The 19,588-nt window shown below is 36.2% G+C and overlaps 1 protein-coding gene across 2 annotated transcripts in view; it reads right to left on the bottom strand.

Annotated features, from left to right (window-relative positions):
• Positions 1–16,561, bottom strand: part of GAREM1 (GRB2 associated regulator of MAPK1 subtype 1) — a 209,092-nt gene extending 192,531 nt beyond the window's left edge. For both annotated transcript variants that reach the window (XM_070275609.1, XM_023647616.2), the window contains exons 1-2: positions 16,406–16,561; positions 10,597–10,683 (exon numbers count right to left, since the gene is read on the bottom strand). In XM_070275609.1, the coding sequence (XP_070131710.1) occupies positions 10,597–10,675 (79 nt within the window). In that variant the 5' untranslated portion in view covers positions 10,676–10,683; positions 16,406–16,561. The remainder of the gene's footprint in view (positions 1–10,596; positions 10,684–16,405) is intronic.
• Positions 16,562–19,588: the final 3,027 nt, after the last annotated feature.

A 19,588-nucleotide genomic window follows, 5' to 3' on the forward strand; every position in this document is an offset into this window, starting at 1 on the left:
GTATAATATAAAAAGTTCTTCCCTTGTGTGGCAGGATCTGGCTCCCCAGCCTCATTTCAGTTGACTACCCTCTGACACCCTAGAATTTAGTAGTAGTACCTTCTCGTAGTTGTTCCAATGTGCCATGCTGATAATGCATGCCCTTGAGGTGGTTCTCTCACCTCGGAATGCCTTGCTGCCTTTCTCTTCCTGGAAAACTCCCATTCCAGCTCTAGTACTTGTATTCTGCCAAATGCTGTGTCTCATCTAAGGAAGTGAGCACTCCTCTTCCTGTGTCCCCATTGTACTTGGCATACCCCCTTCTAATTGTGCTTATTGCTCTATGACATTATCTATTTTCACATTAGCTTTCCCTACTAGACAGCAATTAACTGTGGCCACCGAAAGTGTATTTTATTCCCCTTTGTTTCTCTGGCTCCTTTTCCCATGCCTCCCACATGGGAAGTGCTCAATTAATGTTTGTTGAAGTAAGTAATCAATGGGCTGAGTCACCCTCTCACTCTATATTATTTCATAGGTCACGGCATCTCTTGATGATAAACAATTAATATTCATCAAGTCTAGACATTTTCAAGAGTTTTGAGGTTTCAATCCCATACAACAAGGCTTGCTATTAGATTGGCTCCCAATTCTTTTCATTCATCTGAAAATTTGAATTTCGTTGAAATCAAGTTCTGTGCTTCTGTCACTCAACTGGAGATATACCTCTAGACCATGAGCTACAACACTTCTTAAAACTGTCAGCATATTGTTAATTTGTGTTTGTTAGCTTATATGTGGTCTCCCTGACTAGAACTTTACCCTCAGAGGGGCTCGTTTTATTATCTTTGCATCCCCAGCACCTGGCACCTAGAAGGCTCTCTCTATCTCTATCTATATTTATCTACCTCTGCACAGATAGAGAAAGAGAGAGACAAAAGATGAATGAAGTACCATAAAGAAGCATATACCATAGGGGTACTTTCAGGAAGGATTTGAAAACATATCCAGCAATTTACTTCTTGTCTTTTCCTTTCTGGCTCTTGATATAGATATGCCTTTCTTAAGCACATCATCACATAATACAAAAATCACAGTGCAAATATAGCAATATTAAGGAAAAATATTCCAAGTTGAAAATTAGATTTCATGGAGCATGTTTGCTTTTCAAAACAATATACAGCATATCCCCATTGAAAAATAAGCATCACATTACACCCCGGTACACACATAAAAGTATAACTGAAACAAAAGTTGTAAAAATAGTACTAATTTGTGTACTTCCAATGTATACTGCATTCTGATCTTTTAATCTATTCTTTTATGTTTAATTTTTTTAGCGTTAGTTGTGACCCACTAGTTTTATTTCACAGTCTATAATACAACCTACAGTATTAAAACCACTATTCTAAATAATAGTTCCTGGTGTTTACAGTTCAGCAAAACAGAGAATATTATGGCTGAAGTTGTAGGAGTTCCTAAAATATAAGAATAATCAGAAATAAAAAAGCAAATGATAACTATTGATTTACCAAAATCATCATATGTGTATGTATAACTTTATGGGTTATAGATTTGGGTTTATGAAGAAGCTAGCTCTTTGTAGATGGTGTTTTTCAAGCCAACCAAACACAAGGTCTCAGTTTGAGAAGCTACTAGTAATAAGTAGTAGTCCTGGGTCTGGTGTGGTTTTGTAAATTATGGGCAAGGCTTTCCAAGGGAGTGGGTAAATGAGTCATAGGTTAGCTATACAATTCCTCAGTTTCAAGAAATAATTTACTAAAATAAAACACAATTAGTATCTAATCACTAATTATTCATTTTTCATAAATTAATAGTTTTAATAATACATTTAAAATGTTGGTTAAAGAAAGAGATGGCTTAATTGGCTATATCATGTATAATAAGTAGATAAGCTAAGGTTCTTCCGTCTAAAAGAGTCTATGGTTCATGCCATGATTTAGATTTTTCTTAATAAATGTATCTATTTAATGTGATAAAGCACAGGTAGAAAACCTTTCATTTTGTTTTTAGTAATGCCAAAATAATAATTAATATTATTATTTATTAGTGCCAAAAATCTTCACAGGATTTATTCAAGTTTGTTGTTGTAGTTCTGATGATTTGAAGCTTCAGAGGCAGTATAGATAGCCTTCATTTTTAAGCCTCTACCTAGAAACGTAATGAGATTTTTAGCTCCCTGCCGACAAATCCTCTAAAGAAAGGCCATCAGATGTGTTTGCACCTCTTTTTTGTAGTAAGCAGTGAAAAGAGAAAGGCGGAGATCCTGGTTACGCTGGGCATCTCTCCTGGACACATGACTATCCTGGTCCAAATTGGATGTGTTTTTCCTCCCTGCCCATTCTCGTTCCTCAGGTTTCTGGTCTATGAAGGTTAGAGTGCTTCATGTTAGTTTGCTTAGAATTGCTTAAGATTATACTTAACTTCTCTAGTAGATTTTCTATTCACTCCCAAACCTACTTCTTAAAGAGTTTATGCCTTCCCCCACCTCAGAAACAAATTTAAAAATTCCCCCAAATGGCGTTTAAAAATGTCTATTGTATAAAATTTTTTAAATATAGAAAAATCCAATAAAGAAAAAATGTGATCTGTAATTCCATCAACCTGAGTTACCTATTTGTCACTCTTCACATTTGGTGTATATTCCACTTATAGTGGATATGTATGTGTGTGTCTATTTAATTTGGACCAACCTATAATATGATTTTTGTTGTCTACCTTTCTCACTTAACAATATATTGTGAACATTTTCTTATGTCGATATGTGTTCCAAAACGTGATTTTTAAATGACTGTATGGTATTCCGTCAGAAAGATATAACATAATTTATCCAGCTCTTTCTGATTTGATGTTTTTATTGTTTATATTTTTTCTGTTACTGATAATGCCTTCATGACTATCCTTGTAGGTAATCTTTGAGTATATCCATGATTATCCCCCTTAATATAAATTCCCATATGGGGAATTGCTGAATTAGAAGTTATGAACCTTTTTTTAAGGCTTTTGATGCATACTGCCAGTTTACTTTTAAGAAATGTATGAATTTTCACTTTCATTGCTTGAAAACTAAAGATTCTACATTATCTTTCATTTTTACATAGTTAGGCAAAGGTTTTAAAAATATTTGAACAAGTATTAAGAAGTAACAAAAATTGAATTTAGTTAGCAATTGGTCCATGTGATTCTATGAATAGGCAAGAATATTTAATAATAGATGCATGAACCTGGATAAAACAGTCTTCCTAAATTTAGCAAGGACATCTATAAGTAGAAGAAAAATATTTGAAGATATCTGAGGAGACTGAATTAACAAGAAAATTATCAGACAAAATACTGAAGTGCAGTAAGAGACTATTGAATGTCAAGATAAGAAACAGCAGAATATTTATATGTATAATTATTCATTAAAATTTTAAATGTACTTTGATTAAAATGCAATGTAAAGGCTATGCTTCTGTTCCAGATCTACATTTCTATTTCCTCTACAAAATCATCTTGAGCTTGTAATTTTTTCCAATTCTTGACTTTATTGTTACAGATAAATAAATGCCTTTAATTTTTTTCATCCACACCATTAAATCTATAGTGAAATAAACATATCTAGCTTAAGTTGTTCTACCCTCAAAATCGCACTACACTTAAATAGACACTAGGGAGTCATAGAGGGGAAAGACCTTTGAGTTCCACTTTGTTCTAAACTATTCAAGCAAATGCAGTGGAAGATGGTACCATTAGAATGATTATGCAAACTCTCTATAGGTCCCATCAGAGGTTCTCACTCTGGACTTATGAGATACATCTCTGCTCTTCTTCCCAAACTTCCATCGAAATTCTATTTTGAAATACATTTATCTTGCATTATTTTTATTTCTCAGATAATTAAAATATCTTTATTTCTTTCACTACTTCATTTGTAACATTTTAAAGTCCTACCAGCTGTTTTCCAAATATTTTATCATTATATATCATCTATTCTCTGCACTTTCTTTTTCCTTCCCTGCCAAGGGCTTCAGAGCACACTAAACTGGATACCATCGGTCTTTTCCAAGGACTCAGTTATTTTTCATGTTTTTAAAAATGGATATACTTAGGAATGAACTCACGAAGAAGAAGAGAAAGAGGAGGAGGAAGACAGAGAGGAAGAAGAAAAAAGTAAGCAAAGATAAGTAATATTAATATAAACTTTGCTCTTTATATACCCTAGTTTTATAAATGCTTTGCATTTGTCATTTAAAAAGAGGCTGAAATACCAATTTGAAAAAATTGACTATGTTCCAATTTATCTATCACATGTCTAACTTATCAGGAATTTAGCAGAAGGAAAAGAAAATATTTATAATAATTATGGGACCAACAGCCAAATTTATCCTATTGTTGATATGTTTATTAACTAATGCCCTTTCAGAAGAGAACCATAGTATAGTATATCCATTTATACATTCATTAAAATTTCAGATGTACTTTGATTAAATTGCTATGTAAATGTTCATAACTTATCTCCCACTCTTCATTCATTCATTTATTCATACACATATCCACTCACTCAATAAATATTTATTAAATACTTATGTGCCGGGCACATTCAAGTGAATAGGGATGGAAAGATGAGTTCTTGCTCTCAAGTGTTTTAATCTAGTAGGACAGCAAGAAACTCAGTTAAAAAATGTAATTACAATCCAGTGTGGTAAGAGTTAGAGATATGTCATGGTATTTTGAGACTACGAAGAGAACCTCTTAGTTGGCAAGGAATTGGATGAGAACATCACAGACTTTGAGGAGATGACCAACTAGAGAAGCATGAAATAGAACTAATTTGCCAAGTCAAGAATAGGACATGGGGAGAGGACTAGGAAGTGAACACTAGGGAAAAGCAACAGTGTGAGAAATAGCATGGTGGCAAGAAGCAACATATTGTATGGGAGGAAGTATAATCAGTTTGGTTTTGCTATATCTTGAGATTTGAGGTAGAATGTGTCTGAGATGAGACTGAAGAGTTAGACAGGATTCCAATCATGGAGAGATTTGTCTGTCCAATGAAGGAGGCCGAACTTTATCTTAAAGGACTTATAATAAGTGACATGTAGTGTTAATGATGGGAACTACGGCGGGTCTTAAGCAGGGAATTTGTTGGTCAGATTTGAATTTTGAAAAGAGTGTTTTGGAAAGAGTATATAAGATAGATTAAAGAGGTTCAGACTGAAGAGACCGAGGACAAGTAGAAAAAGTAAAAGAATAGTAGAAGTACGTGCCACAACTAGAAGGACACGCAACTAAAATATACAACTATGTACTGGGGGGATTTGGGGAGAAAAAAGCAGGAAAAGAAAAAGATTGGCAACAGTTGTTAGCTCAGGTGCCAATCTTTAAAAAAAAAAAAAGTAGAAGAAGGTAACAATAGGTGATCAAGAGTTGAATCAGGACAGTGTATTCCCAGAGGTGGAAATTAGGGGACAGATAGAAGATATTTATCAAGGAGGTAAAAATCCTCAGAACTTGTGTATTAATTCACTTAATGGGGTGAATCAACTCTCCAAAAATGGTGATAAATCCACTGGACACCAAGCAGAGGTAACTGAGTAGAATCCACTTTGGGTGGACATATAGTTAGCACACAGGGACAATTATAAGGAGCCAACAAGAACTTTGAAATAAGAATATAGTATTGAACTATCAAGTCAACTGATACTAGATCTGAGTCGAGATAAAACAAAGTCACTTTGAAAGGACAGGACAGCTCCCAGGTGAAAGTGAGTCGTTATTGACAGTATCAACACTTAAGAGACTCTAGCCACATAGTTTATATCAGGCTGATATATTAAATGGGCTTTCTTTACTCTGATAGCATTCCTGCTTACTGATGAGAATTCCTTATGGATTTCTTTCTTGAAGCCCAGGGAACGATTATTCTTTTAAAGAGTTGGGGGAGGAAGAGACTAGAGAGTATGTCAGGAAGAGAGAGAATGGGCTCAATTTTGCCCATGTTAAATTTGAATCACCTGTTACATATCCAGATGTGAAGTAAACAATTGGAAAAAGAGTTCTGGAGCTTGGAAAGAAATTAGGGACAGAGATGAATATTTGGAAGCTGAAGTCATATGAATGGATAAAATTTCCTAAGAAAGGACATAGGTTGCAAACACAAGTGGGACAATAGAATCTTGGGGAATTCCAACGATAGAGGAGGACCCAGCAGAAGATACTGAGAAAGAGTGGTCAGAGAAATAGAAATAGGATTATAATTTTTTATGCTTTCATTTTCCCATATTTCCTCACCTTAACTTCATATATGAAACTGTCTCTTGGTCAGAATCAATTTTATCCTTCTTTATAATATTTTGGGTAACTATTACCACAATTATAACATGTTATCATTATCAGTGTGCTTTTCTTAAACTCCTTATCAGATAGTAAATTTCTTGATGGCACTGTCAAGAACTGTGAAGGTCTAAGATTTTACCTACTTGCAAGCTTACAAGTTAGCCTGCCACAGTTTCATGGACGCTGGCAGAAGCCTGGAGACTTCTGGATCAGAGATGAAGGATTTATTACTCTTAGCACATCAGGTAGCATAAACTTCGTGTTCACATCAGTTCTCTTTGTCCCCCAAGTCTCATGGGGGTGACTCAGAGTGGCCCAGGTGGATGCTGCACACACGGTATGTTTGTGTTATAGCTAAGAAACCCTGAGATCAGGGAACTAAATCTTTAACAAGCAAACTTGACCCAACTTTTCCCCAGAGGGAGACATTTTTATTATACTGGACCTTACTGAAACTGCCCTCTTATCCAAAGGGAGACGTTATCGCTACTTGTTAAGGTTCACTGTATAAACATCCTTGAAAAGATGATCCAGAACAAAAGCTACAAAGCTATCAATCCTCTGCTCACAAGATGTGCAGAAACACTAGGGACCCCTGGAGATTTGTCTCTCTATAGGCACATTTAATGTCTTATATACTTTTATGAACCCCTTGCATCTCCCAGGTTAGTGCCTTGCATATGACAGGTACTAATAAATGTTTGTTGAAATAATGATTTAAAAATAACATCAACAAGAAAGAGAGTTTAGAAGACTTTTCCCCAGATTTATAATAGGCTAGTATATAGATTGCTTTTAACCTCTGCTATATGCAGTTTAGATAAATAGTTCAGTTATAACTATAACCTCCTTGAGAACAGCAATGTGTATTAATCAATTTTTGCTTCCTAGAGTCTAAAACAGAGCCAAGAACATAATAATAGATAAACAAAGATTTGTTAAATAAAGTGAAACATGTGGAGGATCACACAGATCCAAATGATGCAGAATTATGAAGTAGGATTTTTGCCCTTCTCCCGCTCTTCTGCTACTCCTTGGTAACAACACTAACGGTTTTATACTCTCCAAACCATCTGAAGAAAGGAAGATGAAAACACCAATTCCTGCTAAATGCTAATGCCTTGGTAGATTATTCCTATACAAAGTGTTTTTCACAAAAGTAGTCTCGATGTCAAGGATATGATGAAATAGGATTTCTCATATCTTGGTGGAAATGTAAATTGGTATGATCTTTATTTATGCATTTGACCTTTTTTTTTTTTTTTTTTTTTTGCTGAGGAAGATTCACCCAGAGCTAACATCTGTTATCAGTCTTCCTCTTTTCACTTGAGGAAGATTCGCCCTGAGCTAACATCTATGCCAGTCTTCCTCTATTTTGTATATGGATCACTGCCACAGCATGGCCATCGATGACTGGTGTAGGTCCATGCCCAGGAACGAAACCTGTGCCACTGAAGCAGAGCACATATGCATTTGGCTATTTTTCGTGAGGCTTTAAATACCTACCCAGCAATTGAATTTGGAGAAACTGCCCTAAATAAATTAAATTAACTCAGAAAAGAAGTTTTATGCACAAATATATTAAACTCAGAAATGTATTTGTAATAGTATAAAATTTGAAGATTCCTATTGAGTTTAAGAAGAAATTTTACCATGAAGTGGTGAATCTCTGTATAGACCACGGAAAGACATTGCCAAGTTTTCCTTTTTGGAGATCTTTAAGAACAAATTATCACCATCCCTAGACAATTTAAATATTAGTGTACTGTGTCTTTCTCAACGTCTTTTCTATTTCACTTAGTCTAGGTTATATGACTCTCTTTAAGGAAACATAATAATGCTTTCAATTGCTTCTCATATTTATTTGGGGGATGATATTTTCGTACAATGATACTCCGGAAGGAAGGAATCAAACTTTCAATATTAAAATATTTTACATTTCTAATAGTGAGGCCAAGGTATTGACTTCAAAATTGTTTCAGAGTCTAGAAAGTGCTTTTAAATTTTTTTTTAATATACATTCATCCAATATTATTTGTATTTACTCAAAGACATCGAGGACAAATGGGATCTTATCAATTTATCTCCCATTATGCTTTCAAAAAAAGTATCACCAAGTCAGATAAAATCAGGAAGTGGGAGGCAGAGGACAGGAACACTTACTTAAGTCTTATTTCATGTCACAATATAAAATCCTGATGGAATCTTCTTCGCGCTTTCAGGATTTTGTGAAACTAAGTGTTGCCACTGGGCTTGCGTAATGTCTGAAAGCAAATCTCACATCTGGAATGAAGATGGCCGTAACTTGATAAAGCATTTGACCTTTATGTATTAGTCCTAATTCCATCCAGAAAAAGAGTTAATAGAGTTCTTTTTGTTAGTAAATCTCATTGATGCCGAGATAGACATTGGCCTGTTTAATTTGCTTTTATTTGAAGTATGCATTCTTGGGTCTCATTGATACACATGTGGGATTTGTTTCCCTTGATTTTCAGGGAAACTTCTTAGTGAGCAGTTTACACCGTCTTTCTCAGGATTAAAGAAACAGAAAAGTGCAGTTGGCCAATGTGGATTTTTCTGCTTTCTTTACATTTATATGGTCAACATATAAAATGAAAACTGACAAAGGAAATAGGATTACTATCTTCTGGGGTGCATCCATCTCAAGCTCCCCAGGAAGTAAAGGTGAGAATATCCTCTCTATTACCTTTCTGACTAGAGTGAGAGAGAAGGTAAAAGATGGGGTAAGAGAGAAAACCTGAAAATGGGAAAGTGGAAAGAGAAGTTAGAGGTAGAACAAATGAGACAGAGCTGTGGTTGCCTGAGGAAGAAGCCTGCTGGAAATGACTGAGCTGTGGAAGTGGGAAAGAACTGTGTTACGGGGGTGGTGGGGATAGTAAAGGATAAGCAGAAAACCTCAAGGGAAAACAATGAGGGAGTGGGGTTATGAGGGAATGGGGAGAAAAGGAAGAGAGAAAGGAAAATCGTAAGATAAAGTCAAATTTGTGCTAATAAGTTTTATTTTTTCCTGGCATGGAAGTGGATACAGGAATGCAAAATTTCCCTTACTCCTGAGAAATGCATTATTGGTTTGAGAACCCCCATCAAATTTACTTCAATCATCTGTAATAAACGCCAGTGGGGATATTGCTTCAAACATATATAGAAGCTAATTTAAGCCAACAAATACTGCATTTTAATTACTCAAGTACAAGCATTTCACATTTTTCCTTTGGTATCAAATGGAAACGTTTACTGGTCCAACAACATGGGCTACATTATGCACCACCAGACAATACTGAGAAAGATTGGGTTAGCATTTCACTGTAAAACAATGTTAAGAGTTTCCTAGATTGCTGTAAAAGTCATCTTAAAAACAGTCATTCTTCCAGCCTTTTTTTTTTAACATGGTAAAATTCCAGAAATACAATTTATTTAGGGTTTGATAAAGTAGCATGTCAAACAGACACCATTTCAATAATATTTAGCTTAAGTAATCCTTTTGTATCCAGGTAATATTCTTACTCATCAATTTACATGTGCCTTTGTCTATCCATTGGTGCCCTAAAGAGATGCCACTCTACTGCCTTAAAATAGTTATTAAAAGCAAGCTTTTTCTAGTAGCTTAAGGATAGTGGCCTCACTCTTGTTTTATTGCTTTGTTTTATGTTTTACCGTAGATTCAAGAAAGGAATGAAAAGTAGCCTGCAATGGATATACTGAAGTTATTGTCATTAAGTGTATTATTATAGCTAAGTACCTTACTCTATAAAGGCAGTGTAAAGTAACTTTAATTCTCAACACAAACAATTGATGACCATTTAAAGAAGTATGAGAGTTTGATTTGAACTACTTGCAAAGAATTGTTTGGTAGTAGATTTTGTTATATTTTAGATGACCCACATCCAGTGGTATTGAAATTCCACATTTGTCTCAGAAGAAAAACCTGTTTTACATGGGCTATGGGGAGAGAGCATCCTCTACCTTTCTCACTCGTCTCCAAGTCTGAGTTGGATGCAGATTGGACTGGGGACTTGTAGGCTGTGGGTCAGAGAGCAGATTGGGTGGAAGCACAATCAATGGCAATGATCCCAAGGGAACTTGCCTGTGTTATGCCTTGAGTAGCGTGGGGTAAGATTAAAAACAGGAGTTTAACCATTAGACGATGTCTCAGTAGTTGAAGTAGAAGATACCCACAATTGTCATTTACTCATCACAATCTGAAATCTCTTCCCTCCTAAGGTGACTTTTGGGCCTTCTTCTCTACCTCTTGGTTACCTGTAGAGCTGCGTGTTCTGGCTAAGCCTCTCTCAAAAGGCTGGTGGCAGTGACTGGAAGAAGGAGGCAAAATATCCATGGAAGCTCCTGAGAAACGGGAAGAAGATTTGAGTTTTTTCAGATATATGGGTAGGAGTGAAATATGTTAATATTTGTGTAAAACATAACATTAATATTTACATATTAATATTTATTAAATATGTTAATATTTGTGTATATTAATAACTTCAAGGGTACCTTCACTGGTAAACCTGGGACCTTTGTGTTATAACGTGCAGTAGGGAGGAGAAAGATAGGAGAGGGGATTTGAAAGGAACAAAATATTAAATAATTCAACCAATGTTTTACTTAAAAAAATTTATTATGAAATGTTTCAAATACATAGAAAAGTGTGGAGAATAATATAATGACTACTTGTGTACCCACATCCCAGTTTAAACAAATATTAGTTTTTTGCTTTATTTGCTTAAGACGTATTTAAAGAAAAGAATATTAAAGATACAGACAAAGCCTCCCTCCCAGTCATGATTCCCAATCCTGTTTCTCTTATTCCCTCTTTCTCTTGTGCTAATTTACCCTGATTTTGGTTTTTGTTACCCCGTGAATGTTCCCGTATTTTTATTACCTGTGTATGTGCCCATAAGTAATATATGGTCCTTCTTTGCTTGTTTTTACCATTTATATAAACGAGACATTTATAAATATTCTGCAACTGGCTTTTTTGGCCAAACATATATTTAAGATTTACCCATGCTGATCATTAATCTCTAATTTTCTTTCTAACAATTATATATTTCATTGCATGAACAGTCCGAAATTCTCCATTGATAGACCTTTCAGCTTGCTTCCAATTCTGTGGTGACCAATATTATTTCTGTCTCCTTAAGTTAAATGTATATTCTATCTAGAGTTTTGTCCTCGTTTTAATTGCTAACATAGGTCAGTTGTCTTTTTCTCTTTAGTTCTTAATAAATCTTGCTGGAGAGTTATGAATTCGCTAGCTGCAGTTGTTTCGAGAGAACCAGCCTTTTGTTTTGGCTCATCTACTTATTTTCTATTTTACTAATTTCTGATGTTTGCTTTATGTTTCACTCTCTTCAGGTTTACTCTGTTCTTTTTCTAATCTCTTAAGTTGATTTCTTGACTCATTTATCTTAAATCCTTTTTTTTTTATTGACTATATCTATAGGCTCTAAATTCCCCTCGAAGATGCACTTTGGCTCTATTTGGTTCTAAATATTTTGTAAATTCTATTGTGAATCTCTCTTTAACCGATGACTTATTAGGAATGTATTTAAAACTTTCTAGGGCTGGCCCTGTGGCGCAGCAGTTAACTGCTCAAGTTTTGCTTCAGCGGCCCAGGGTTCACCGGTTCGGATCCCGGGTGCAGACATGGCACTGCTTGGTACGCCATGCTGTGGCAGGCATCCCACATATAAAGTAGAGGAAGATGGGCATGGATGTTAGCTCAGGGCCAGTCTTCCTCAGCGAAAAGAGGAGGATTGGTGGCAGATGTTAGCTCAGGGCTAATCTTCCTCAAGAAAAAAAAAAGAAAGAAACAAAACAAACAAAGAAAAAAACCTTTCTAAACATCTGGAGTTTTTTTCAATTATTGATTTGTTACTTTGTTGCTTTGTAGTGAGAAAATGTGTTCAGTAGATAGTTCTTTAAAATTTATTGGACTCTGACTTATTTGTAATCAATTTATGTAAATGTTTCATGTATACTTGAAAATGTATATTTTCTATTTGTGCAATGCAGGGTGTCATATTCATTCATTTGTGCAAGCTTATTAATTTTATTGTGGAAATATTTTCTATCCTACTCTCTTTTGTTTGGTATGTCTTTCTGATAGATTTGTTAAAATTGCCTACTATGATTGTGGATCTGTCAATTTCTACCTGCAACTGCATTGGTTTTTTTGTTTTATCTTGTTAGCCTCATAAAAGTTTACGGTTGTCATATCTTTTTGGTGGTTTGTTCCTTTTACTGTTATGTTGCCTATCTTTATCTCTATATGTCTTTCTCTCTATTTTCCCTGATATTTATATCCTACACGAGCTTTCTTTTGGGTAATATTTGGCTAATATATAATTTTCCATTATTTTTGTTCATATATTTCTTTGCCGTTATGTTTTAGGGCTGTCTCTTAAAAACAATGGATAGCTGGATTTTCAAAAAATACAATCTGGCCTGAGAAACAGGAGAGCTGTCTTATTGTGGAAGAGCGCCAGGTTTACTTAAGCCATTCCAATTTGTTTATTGCCTAAATCTCCTTTGTCTCTTTGGTATAAAATTTCTTAGTAAGAAATACAAGATGCCTGTGTCCAACAGTTCCAAGGAAACAGTGACTTAAGTTTACAAAGTAACATGTCAAGATGCACAAAGCAGGCAATAAATCCACCACTTAATTTGATTTTCTTGTGTGCCTGCGGAAATTAGGATAGAAATGATTCTTCAGGCTTGCTAAAAGAACGATTTAGTAAATTTTTCTTTTCTTTCTATTATTTTCCCCTTAACTTTTCGTAGAAAATAAATCTTGGGAAGAAATTTTACCCTAATCTGTGCAGATAGATGATTTCATACTCTTACTAAATTGTGAACTCTTCAAAGGCAGACAGCTTGTGCATGTTTGTATATCTAGAACAAACAGTTGAAGCTCCAATGTTGACCTAGGGGGCCCGGCCCTGTGGCCAGTCATTAAGTTCACGCACTCTGCTTCGGCAGCCCTGGGTTTCGCTGGTTTGGATCCTGGGCACGGACATGGCACCACTCGTCAAGCCATGCTGAGGCGGCGTCCCACATGCTACAACTAGAAGGACCCGCAACTAAAACTACACAACCATGTACCAGGGGCCTTTGGGAGAAAAAGGAAAAATAAAATCTTTAAAAATAAAAAAAGAAGGGGCTGGCCCCGTGCCTGAGTGGTTAAGTCTGTGTGCTCCGCTGCAGGCAGCCCAGTGTTTCATCTGTTCGAATCCTGGGCGCGGACATGGCACAGCTGTTGGAGCCACACTGAGGCAGCATCCCACATGCCACAACTAGAAGGACCCACAACTAAGAATATACAACTATGTACCGGGGGGCTTTGGGGAGAAAAAGGAAAAAAATAAAATCTTAAAAAAAAAAAAAAAAAAAGTTGGGGCTGGCCCCGTGGCCGAGTGGTTAAGTTCGCGCGCTCCGCTGCAAGCGGCCCAGTGTTTTGTTGGTTCGAATCCTGGGCGCGGACATGGCACTGCTCATCAAACCACGCTGAGGCATCATCCCACATGCCACAACTAGAAGGACCCACAACGGAAAATATACAACTATGTACTGGGGGGCTTTGGGGAGAAAAAGGAAAAAATAAAATCTTTAAAAAAAAAAAAAAGTTGACCTGGACTGAAATCTTAATTTTGTGGAAGGAGGAAGGGGAAAAAAAAACCCCCAACAATAGAAATTTACAAGGTATATTTTTTCTTTGTGATGTAAATTATTGTGAAAAAATGGCAACAGTTCTAGAATTTCTATTGTACTTTATTACTGATCTGAGTTATGGCCTCAATGACCAATTTTACAAATATGCCCAAGTACTATAAAGTATTACTAATACTTTTCAAAACAGTAAGTGATAGATAATTTCAGAATAAAAGTACAAAGTATCCCCTCTATCAATCACTAAACTGTAAGCTCCTTGAAGGAAACACCATGTCTTCTCATTTTTGTGACCTCTGGATGTTGTAACATTGCCTGACACATAGTAGCCTTTCAATGAATGTTGAATGAATAGATGGATGGATGTCATACAGACCAATCTTACATAACCTTACCTGCACTGAAAACTTTGCAAATTCATATCATTTCTTTCCTTACCTTCAAATAGAGGTTGATATTCTACCGTTTCTGCAAAAGATTTCTGACATCCCAAAGAAAGAATTAGCCGTTCCTTTCTTTGTGTTCCCACTTTGTCCATTCTGCTAAGACAGCACTTCTTAAATCACATTGCAGGTGGCTGTTTACACATCTGTCCCTGATCCAGCTTATAGAGGATTGTTTCTTAATCACTTTTAAAATCTGTTCTGCAGTTGCTGCATGATATATAATAGAAGGCTCAGCAAATTTTTCTTGAGTTGGATTTTAAAAGAGTAAAAATGGAGTGCCAAGACTTGTTGAACATCTAGTATGTTTTAGGCTATGTGTAAGGAAACTTAAAGAAGTTTTCCCTTTGTTTCTCATAATAATCCTATTAAATGTATATTATTAATCCCTTTTAATGTATGAGAAGACTAAGGGCAGAGAGGTTAAGCCAGTTGTCCGAGGCCAAGCATTTGGGAAATGAAGAAGGTGGGACTAACCCACATGCTTCTTTCACCTAACCACTCTACCTAAGTTTACTCCCAGAACCAAACTGAACTCATAGTGAAATCCCTGCATGTTTCACTTCATCCCCAACAGCCTCTGAAAGCACATCATATCGAAAATAGGATATTACTTCTTTGTTACTGGAGTCTTTTTAGAATCCTGCTGTTTACCTCAGAATGTACCCCACTGTTTTAACTTGAGACATGTTCACCTCCAGGATTGAGTATTCCTCCTAGGATCCAAACACCTAGAAAGCAGGGATTATGCCTCATTATAGTAAATGACCCCTCCATCAGTGTCCAGAGCATTCCTTGATGTGATCCTTGGGCTACAAATCTGCCCTCTAGATGCTTATAATCTGTGAGAGAATTGAAGGCACATTCAAGGCTGATAGTGAACATTGATGTACATGATGATGATAAAAAATATTCTTCACATATTTTGGCTTTGTGGCCAGACATACCTGCACTTCAATCTTTGTTCTAATTCTTTACTAGCTGAGTGAGCTGGGGCAGTTTACTTAATCTCCCCAGGCCACAGTTTCCTCAACTGTAAAACAAGGATAAAGATACTTGCCTTGGCGGTTAAATAAGATAATGCCCTCATAAATGAGCATTTTATAAATTGTAGCCACTGTTGTTATTATTACCCCCAGAAAAGCATGTTATCCAAAAACAATGAGTAAGTTAGATTTGTCTATATGTCTATATAAATATCTCTAGCTAATACCTATTTATTTAATACCACGTATTGGTCTCGGGACTACTCCCAAACCAATACAGAGACAAATGGATAGAAGAGTTCTCCAGGCAGAGGTTAATGCCCCAGACAGAGATTAAAGAGAACACAAATGTCATTTCCTTCTGTTCCTGTGCAGCAGTTTATAGGAGCATTAGAGTTGGATGTGACATAAATTTTATACAGATATCGTACATTAAATATACATACTATTACACCCCATCTAGAATTATAGCAACATCAATTATGAGCTTTACCTGTCAGTCACTATTACTGATGTTCTCTCTATAAACTAGCTCAAAAGTCCTGTGGTGATCTATTAGAGGTTTTCTGTATCCTTCCTCTGCCTCCTTCTGATCCTTTTAGGCTCTTATGAGCAAACTGTTGATCATGACTAAAAGCAGCTAAGTGCTTTCTTTCTTGGTTCTTAGCAGTTTCTCTGGAAGTCAGCAGACAATAATGCAGCTCTTAATACAGACTTAGACCAAATTTAGTGAGTGGGAGAAAGAGCATGATATAAAGTTAAGTAAACATGGCCTTTCAAGAAGACAAATGAAGACAAATATTTTCAAGGTAACCTTTAAGTCACGTGGCTGGGAATGTTTTCCTGTACAAATTTCCTTTATAAATTACTTCTGAACCTTTAGTCCTGTATGAAAAAAGTACTGAAAGAAATGGAATGAGCTAGTTGATTAAATGACAGAAATAGAAATTTGTAAGTTACACATACCAGATATCAGCTTGTAAGGTGATAGGAAAATTCCCTAAATTCTAGGATAAAAATAAGAGTAAATTCTGAATTAGCCCCCTCACTGTTCATTGTAGAAGAAAGATCCCTTCAGTAGAGAAGAACCCTGTCTTTTGGGGGTTTCTTGTCAAATGGACTGCTTGGGCTGTGTTCTTGCCTTTTCTCCTGATGCTTATCCACTGTGACATCACAGTAACCATTGTAGTTTGGGTAAGTGCTAAAGAGACACATTAGTTCTCTCCCTGGATCAGAATGAACTGTTTTTCCCCCTGCCACCTAGTAAAATGTTATTGCTCAGTCTACCAATAATTTAACTTTGAGTGTAGAATTACACACTTAGGAACACAAAGGATATATCATAGCAGTGTTAATATTTTTGAAGTAAACATTAAATGGCTGATTTGTTTTATCAATAATATATATTAGGAAAAGAAAAATTACACTAAGTGCTCAATTGATAAATTTGTTTTACTGTTAAAAAAATATTTTAAATTTGCTTATTTAGCACTTGCATTTTCCCATAGAAACAAGATGCGGTTAAGGCGCTTGGCCCATAATATGTCTAATGGTCTAATGGATATATAACTTGCCCATCCTGGGGCTCACCACATTTAGATACAAATTACGGCAACTCCTATACCATGTTCTTGTCTTCAATTGCTCAGACAGGATATCACCTCCCTGAAGACACTTCCCCCAAAATTATTTCTGAAAGTCCTCAAGGTATCTTTTAAATGTGCCCACAAGATGTTGATATTGCTATTCTTATTATGTTCATGCATTTTATGAGAAAAATCAAATAAGTATGCCGGCTTATTTTAATTACTTATGTTTTTGGCACAGGAGAAAGGAAATTCAGAAGTAAGATCAAAGAGGTTAAATAAAACTCTGTAGTCCTGATTTTGATAGGAAGTATCCATATGAACTTAAAAAATACATATTTTCTAACTCTGTCCTCTAGAAAGGCTGAGAAACAATGACAGTCACAGTAGCAGTCAACCTCCTTAGCACTCAGACTGTGGTCTCAAAACACCATTTCCCACAAGAAGGAACCAGATCTCCTTGAAGAAAAATGAGTGATTACAGGTCTAGGACAGGAATTTTACAATATGAGCCTGGAACATCTTACCACGTCAGAAAGCAAGGAAGCAATCCAAGACTAATAGGGATGTGTCAGAAGGACTCAGGAGCCAACCTGGTAGGCTCTTACTGGCCAGTTCCAGCATCGGTATGTGAATTGGATCGAAATACATCAAATAAATTCATGAACAAACTCATTGGTCAGCGTTAGAAGATACCAGAGGGCTTATTTAATATTTTTTAAATTGGTAAATAAAGAGAAAAAAATCAAACATTATGCTGCCTATTTTTTAATATAAAGTGTATCTTAGAGTAACCAAATAGTTGATGAAGTACAGTATCCCTTAATAGAAATATTCCAGTTAGCCAATGAACCCAATGAACAAGGACTTAAAATTTACTACTCCTCTTCAGGCAGCTCTCTGACTCATTCTGGGCCCCGGGAACAACTCCTCCCTCTCTTCTTTTGGGCCAGAGTTTGTATTAGTTCTGCGGCATAGTTCTAGTATCCTTTGTAGTTTTCCTCCAACTTACCCACACCTTTGTGAATATTTCCTTATTAAACTCTCCTAGAATTATCCTAATTTGTGTGCGCCATCTGTTTCCTGCTTGGACTTTGACTGACACTGTAATTCATTTCATAATTGACCCAAGAAATCAGACCCTCAAAATATGATTCTGAGATTGGTTTCTCATATAGTTAAGGAATGCAGGAATAGACACTTTTCTGGGGAGAAATAGGGTATAGGTAATCAATAGCATGTGATGCTTTGATGATTGTCAAATTATTACAGGTGGTAGCAGTGGATGGAGAGTAGTGGAAGACGGGAGTTGTAGGAGAGCAAATGGCTGTGGTGTGTTGTTACTATAGCAACAATAGTGATTATAAAGACTGTGGAGTCACTTGACTTTTTCCAGCTCGAGAGAGCACACAAGTAGGGAAAAAGAGAAGTTAGAAGCTTTTAAAATTCAGTGAAGAATATATATGGAGAATCAGAAACTTGTATGGCATCTTTAGAGCAGTCTCTTTCTTATTGTTGTATGGCAGATATTGCTAAGGACCAAGCCTAGGGTAAAGTTGTAATAAAGGCGCTGTTGGGTAAGAAACGAGACTTTGAAACAAAGAATATGGACATTTTAGCATCTTGGCTAGGTCTGAGAATTTGGTCCTCAAAATTTTCCTGAAACTCCCAAATTGATGACAGTTCTTCTCAGCATTCTTTCATTGCTTCTAAGCCCATGATGAGAGTTTGATTCCAACACAACATGGAGGGAGAGGTAAAATGCTTGTTCAGAGAGGATACACTGAGAGAGTCACAAGAATTTTCTAATCAACAGAAGCTTGGGGAACATATACAGAAATGCTAGACCAGAGAGATGGATTCATTTTCCCAGGATTTGGGACTTAATATGTCTTGAGCATCTGGAAGTGGTATAATCATTGTCTAGGGTAGTTAATTAAAGTCTGGATTTAACCATACCTTATAGATAATGAGGGCAAAATGTCAGAACTTCCCTGGCATACTATTGAGGAATGAGTAGTCCAAAGGCTCATGGAACTGGGAATGTTGGCATAGAGCTCGTCAACCACTCCCTAACCATATCCCTTAGGTGAACCCAGAAAACATTGCCTTCATCACGGCATTATGAAATGTATTGTTCAGGAGAGTCATCATCTTTGAAGAGCTCTGTGGAGGCGGTTCTTAGTCCAGAAAAGATAGTGGGGGGTTACACAAATTTTCTGATATCACTGGGAATAATGGGATTCTGGGTTAGTAGAGGCCAGATGGTCAGGCTGAACTGTTAGAGGTGAGGTAGGCACAATTATCACCATACAATAAAGGGACAGAATAATATTTAGACTGTTTTGAACTTCAGGAATTTGTTACAATGGCTAATTGATCACGGAGTGTCCTTAGAAATGAAATGAATAGGCAGATGCTGCTTGACAGATTTAGGCAGAAAATTCTAAGACCACTAGTCAGAGATCCACCTTGAGTCATTGTTGTAGGTCATTACAGACACCTACCAATTTCCTATACTTAAGATAGTTCATACACCCAGAACTAAGGTCTGAGAGGAGCT

This window comes from Equus caballus, chromosome 8, assembly GCF_041296265.1.
Source record: "Equus caballus isolate H_3958 breed thoroughbred chromosome 8, TB-T2T, whole genome shotgun sequence".
Classification (NCBI taxonomy): Eukaryota; Metazoa; Chordata; class Mammalia; order Perissodactyla; family Equidae; genus Equus; species Equus caballus.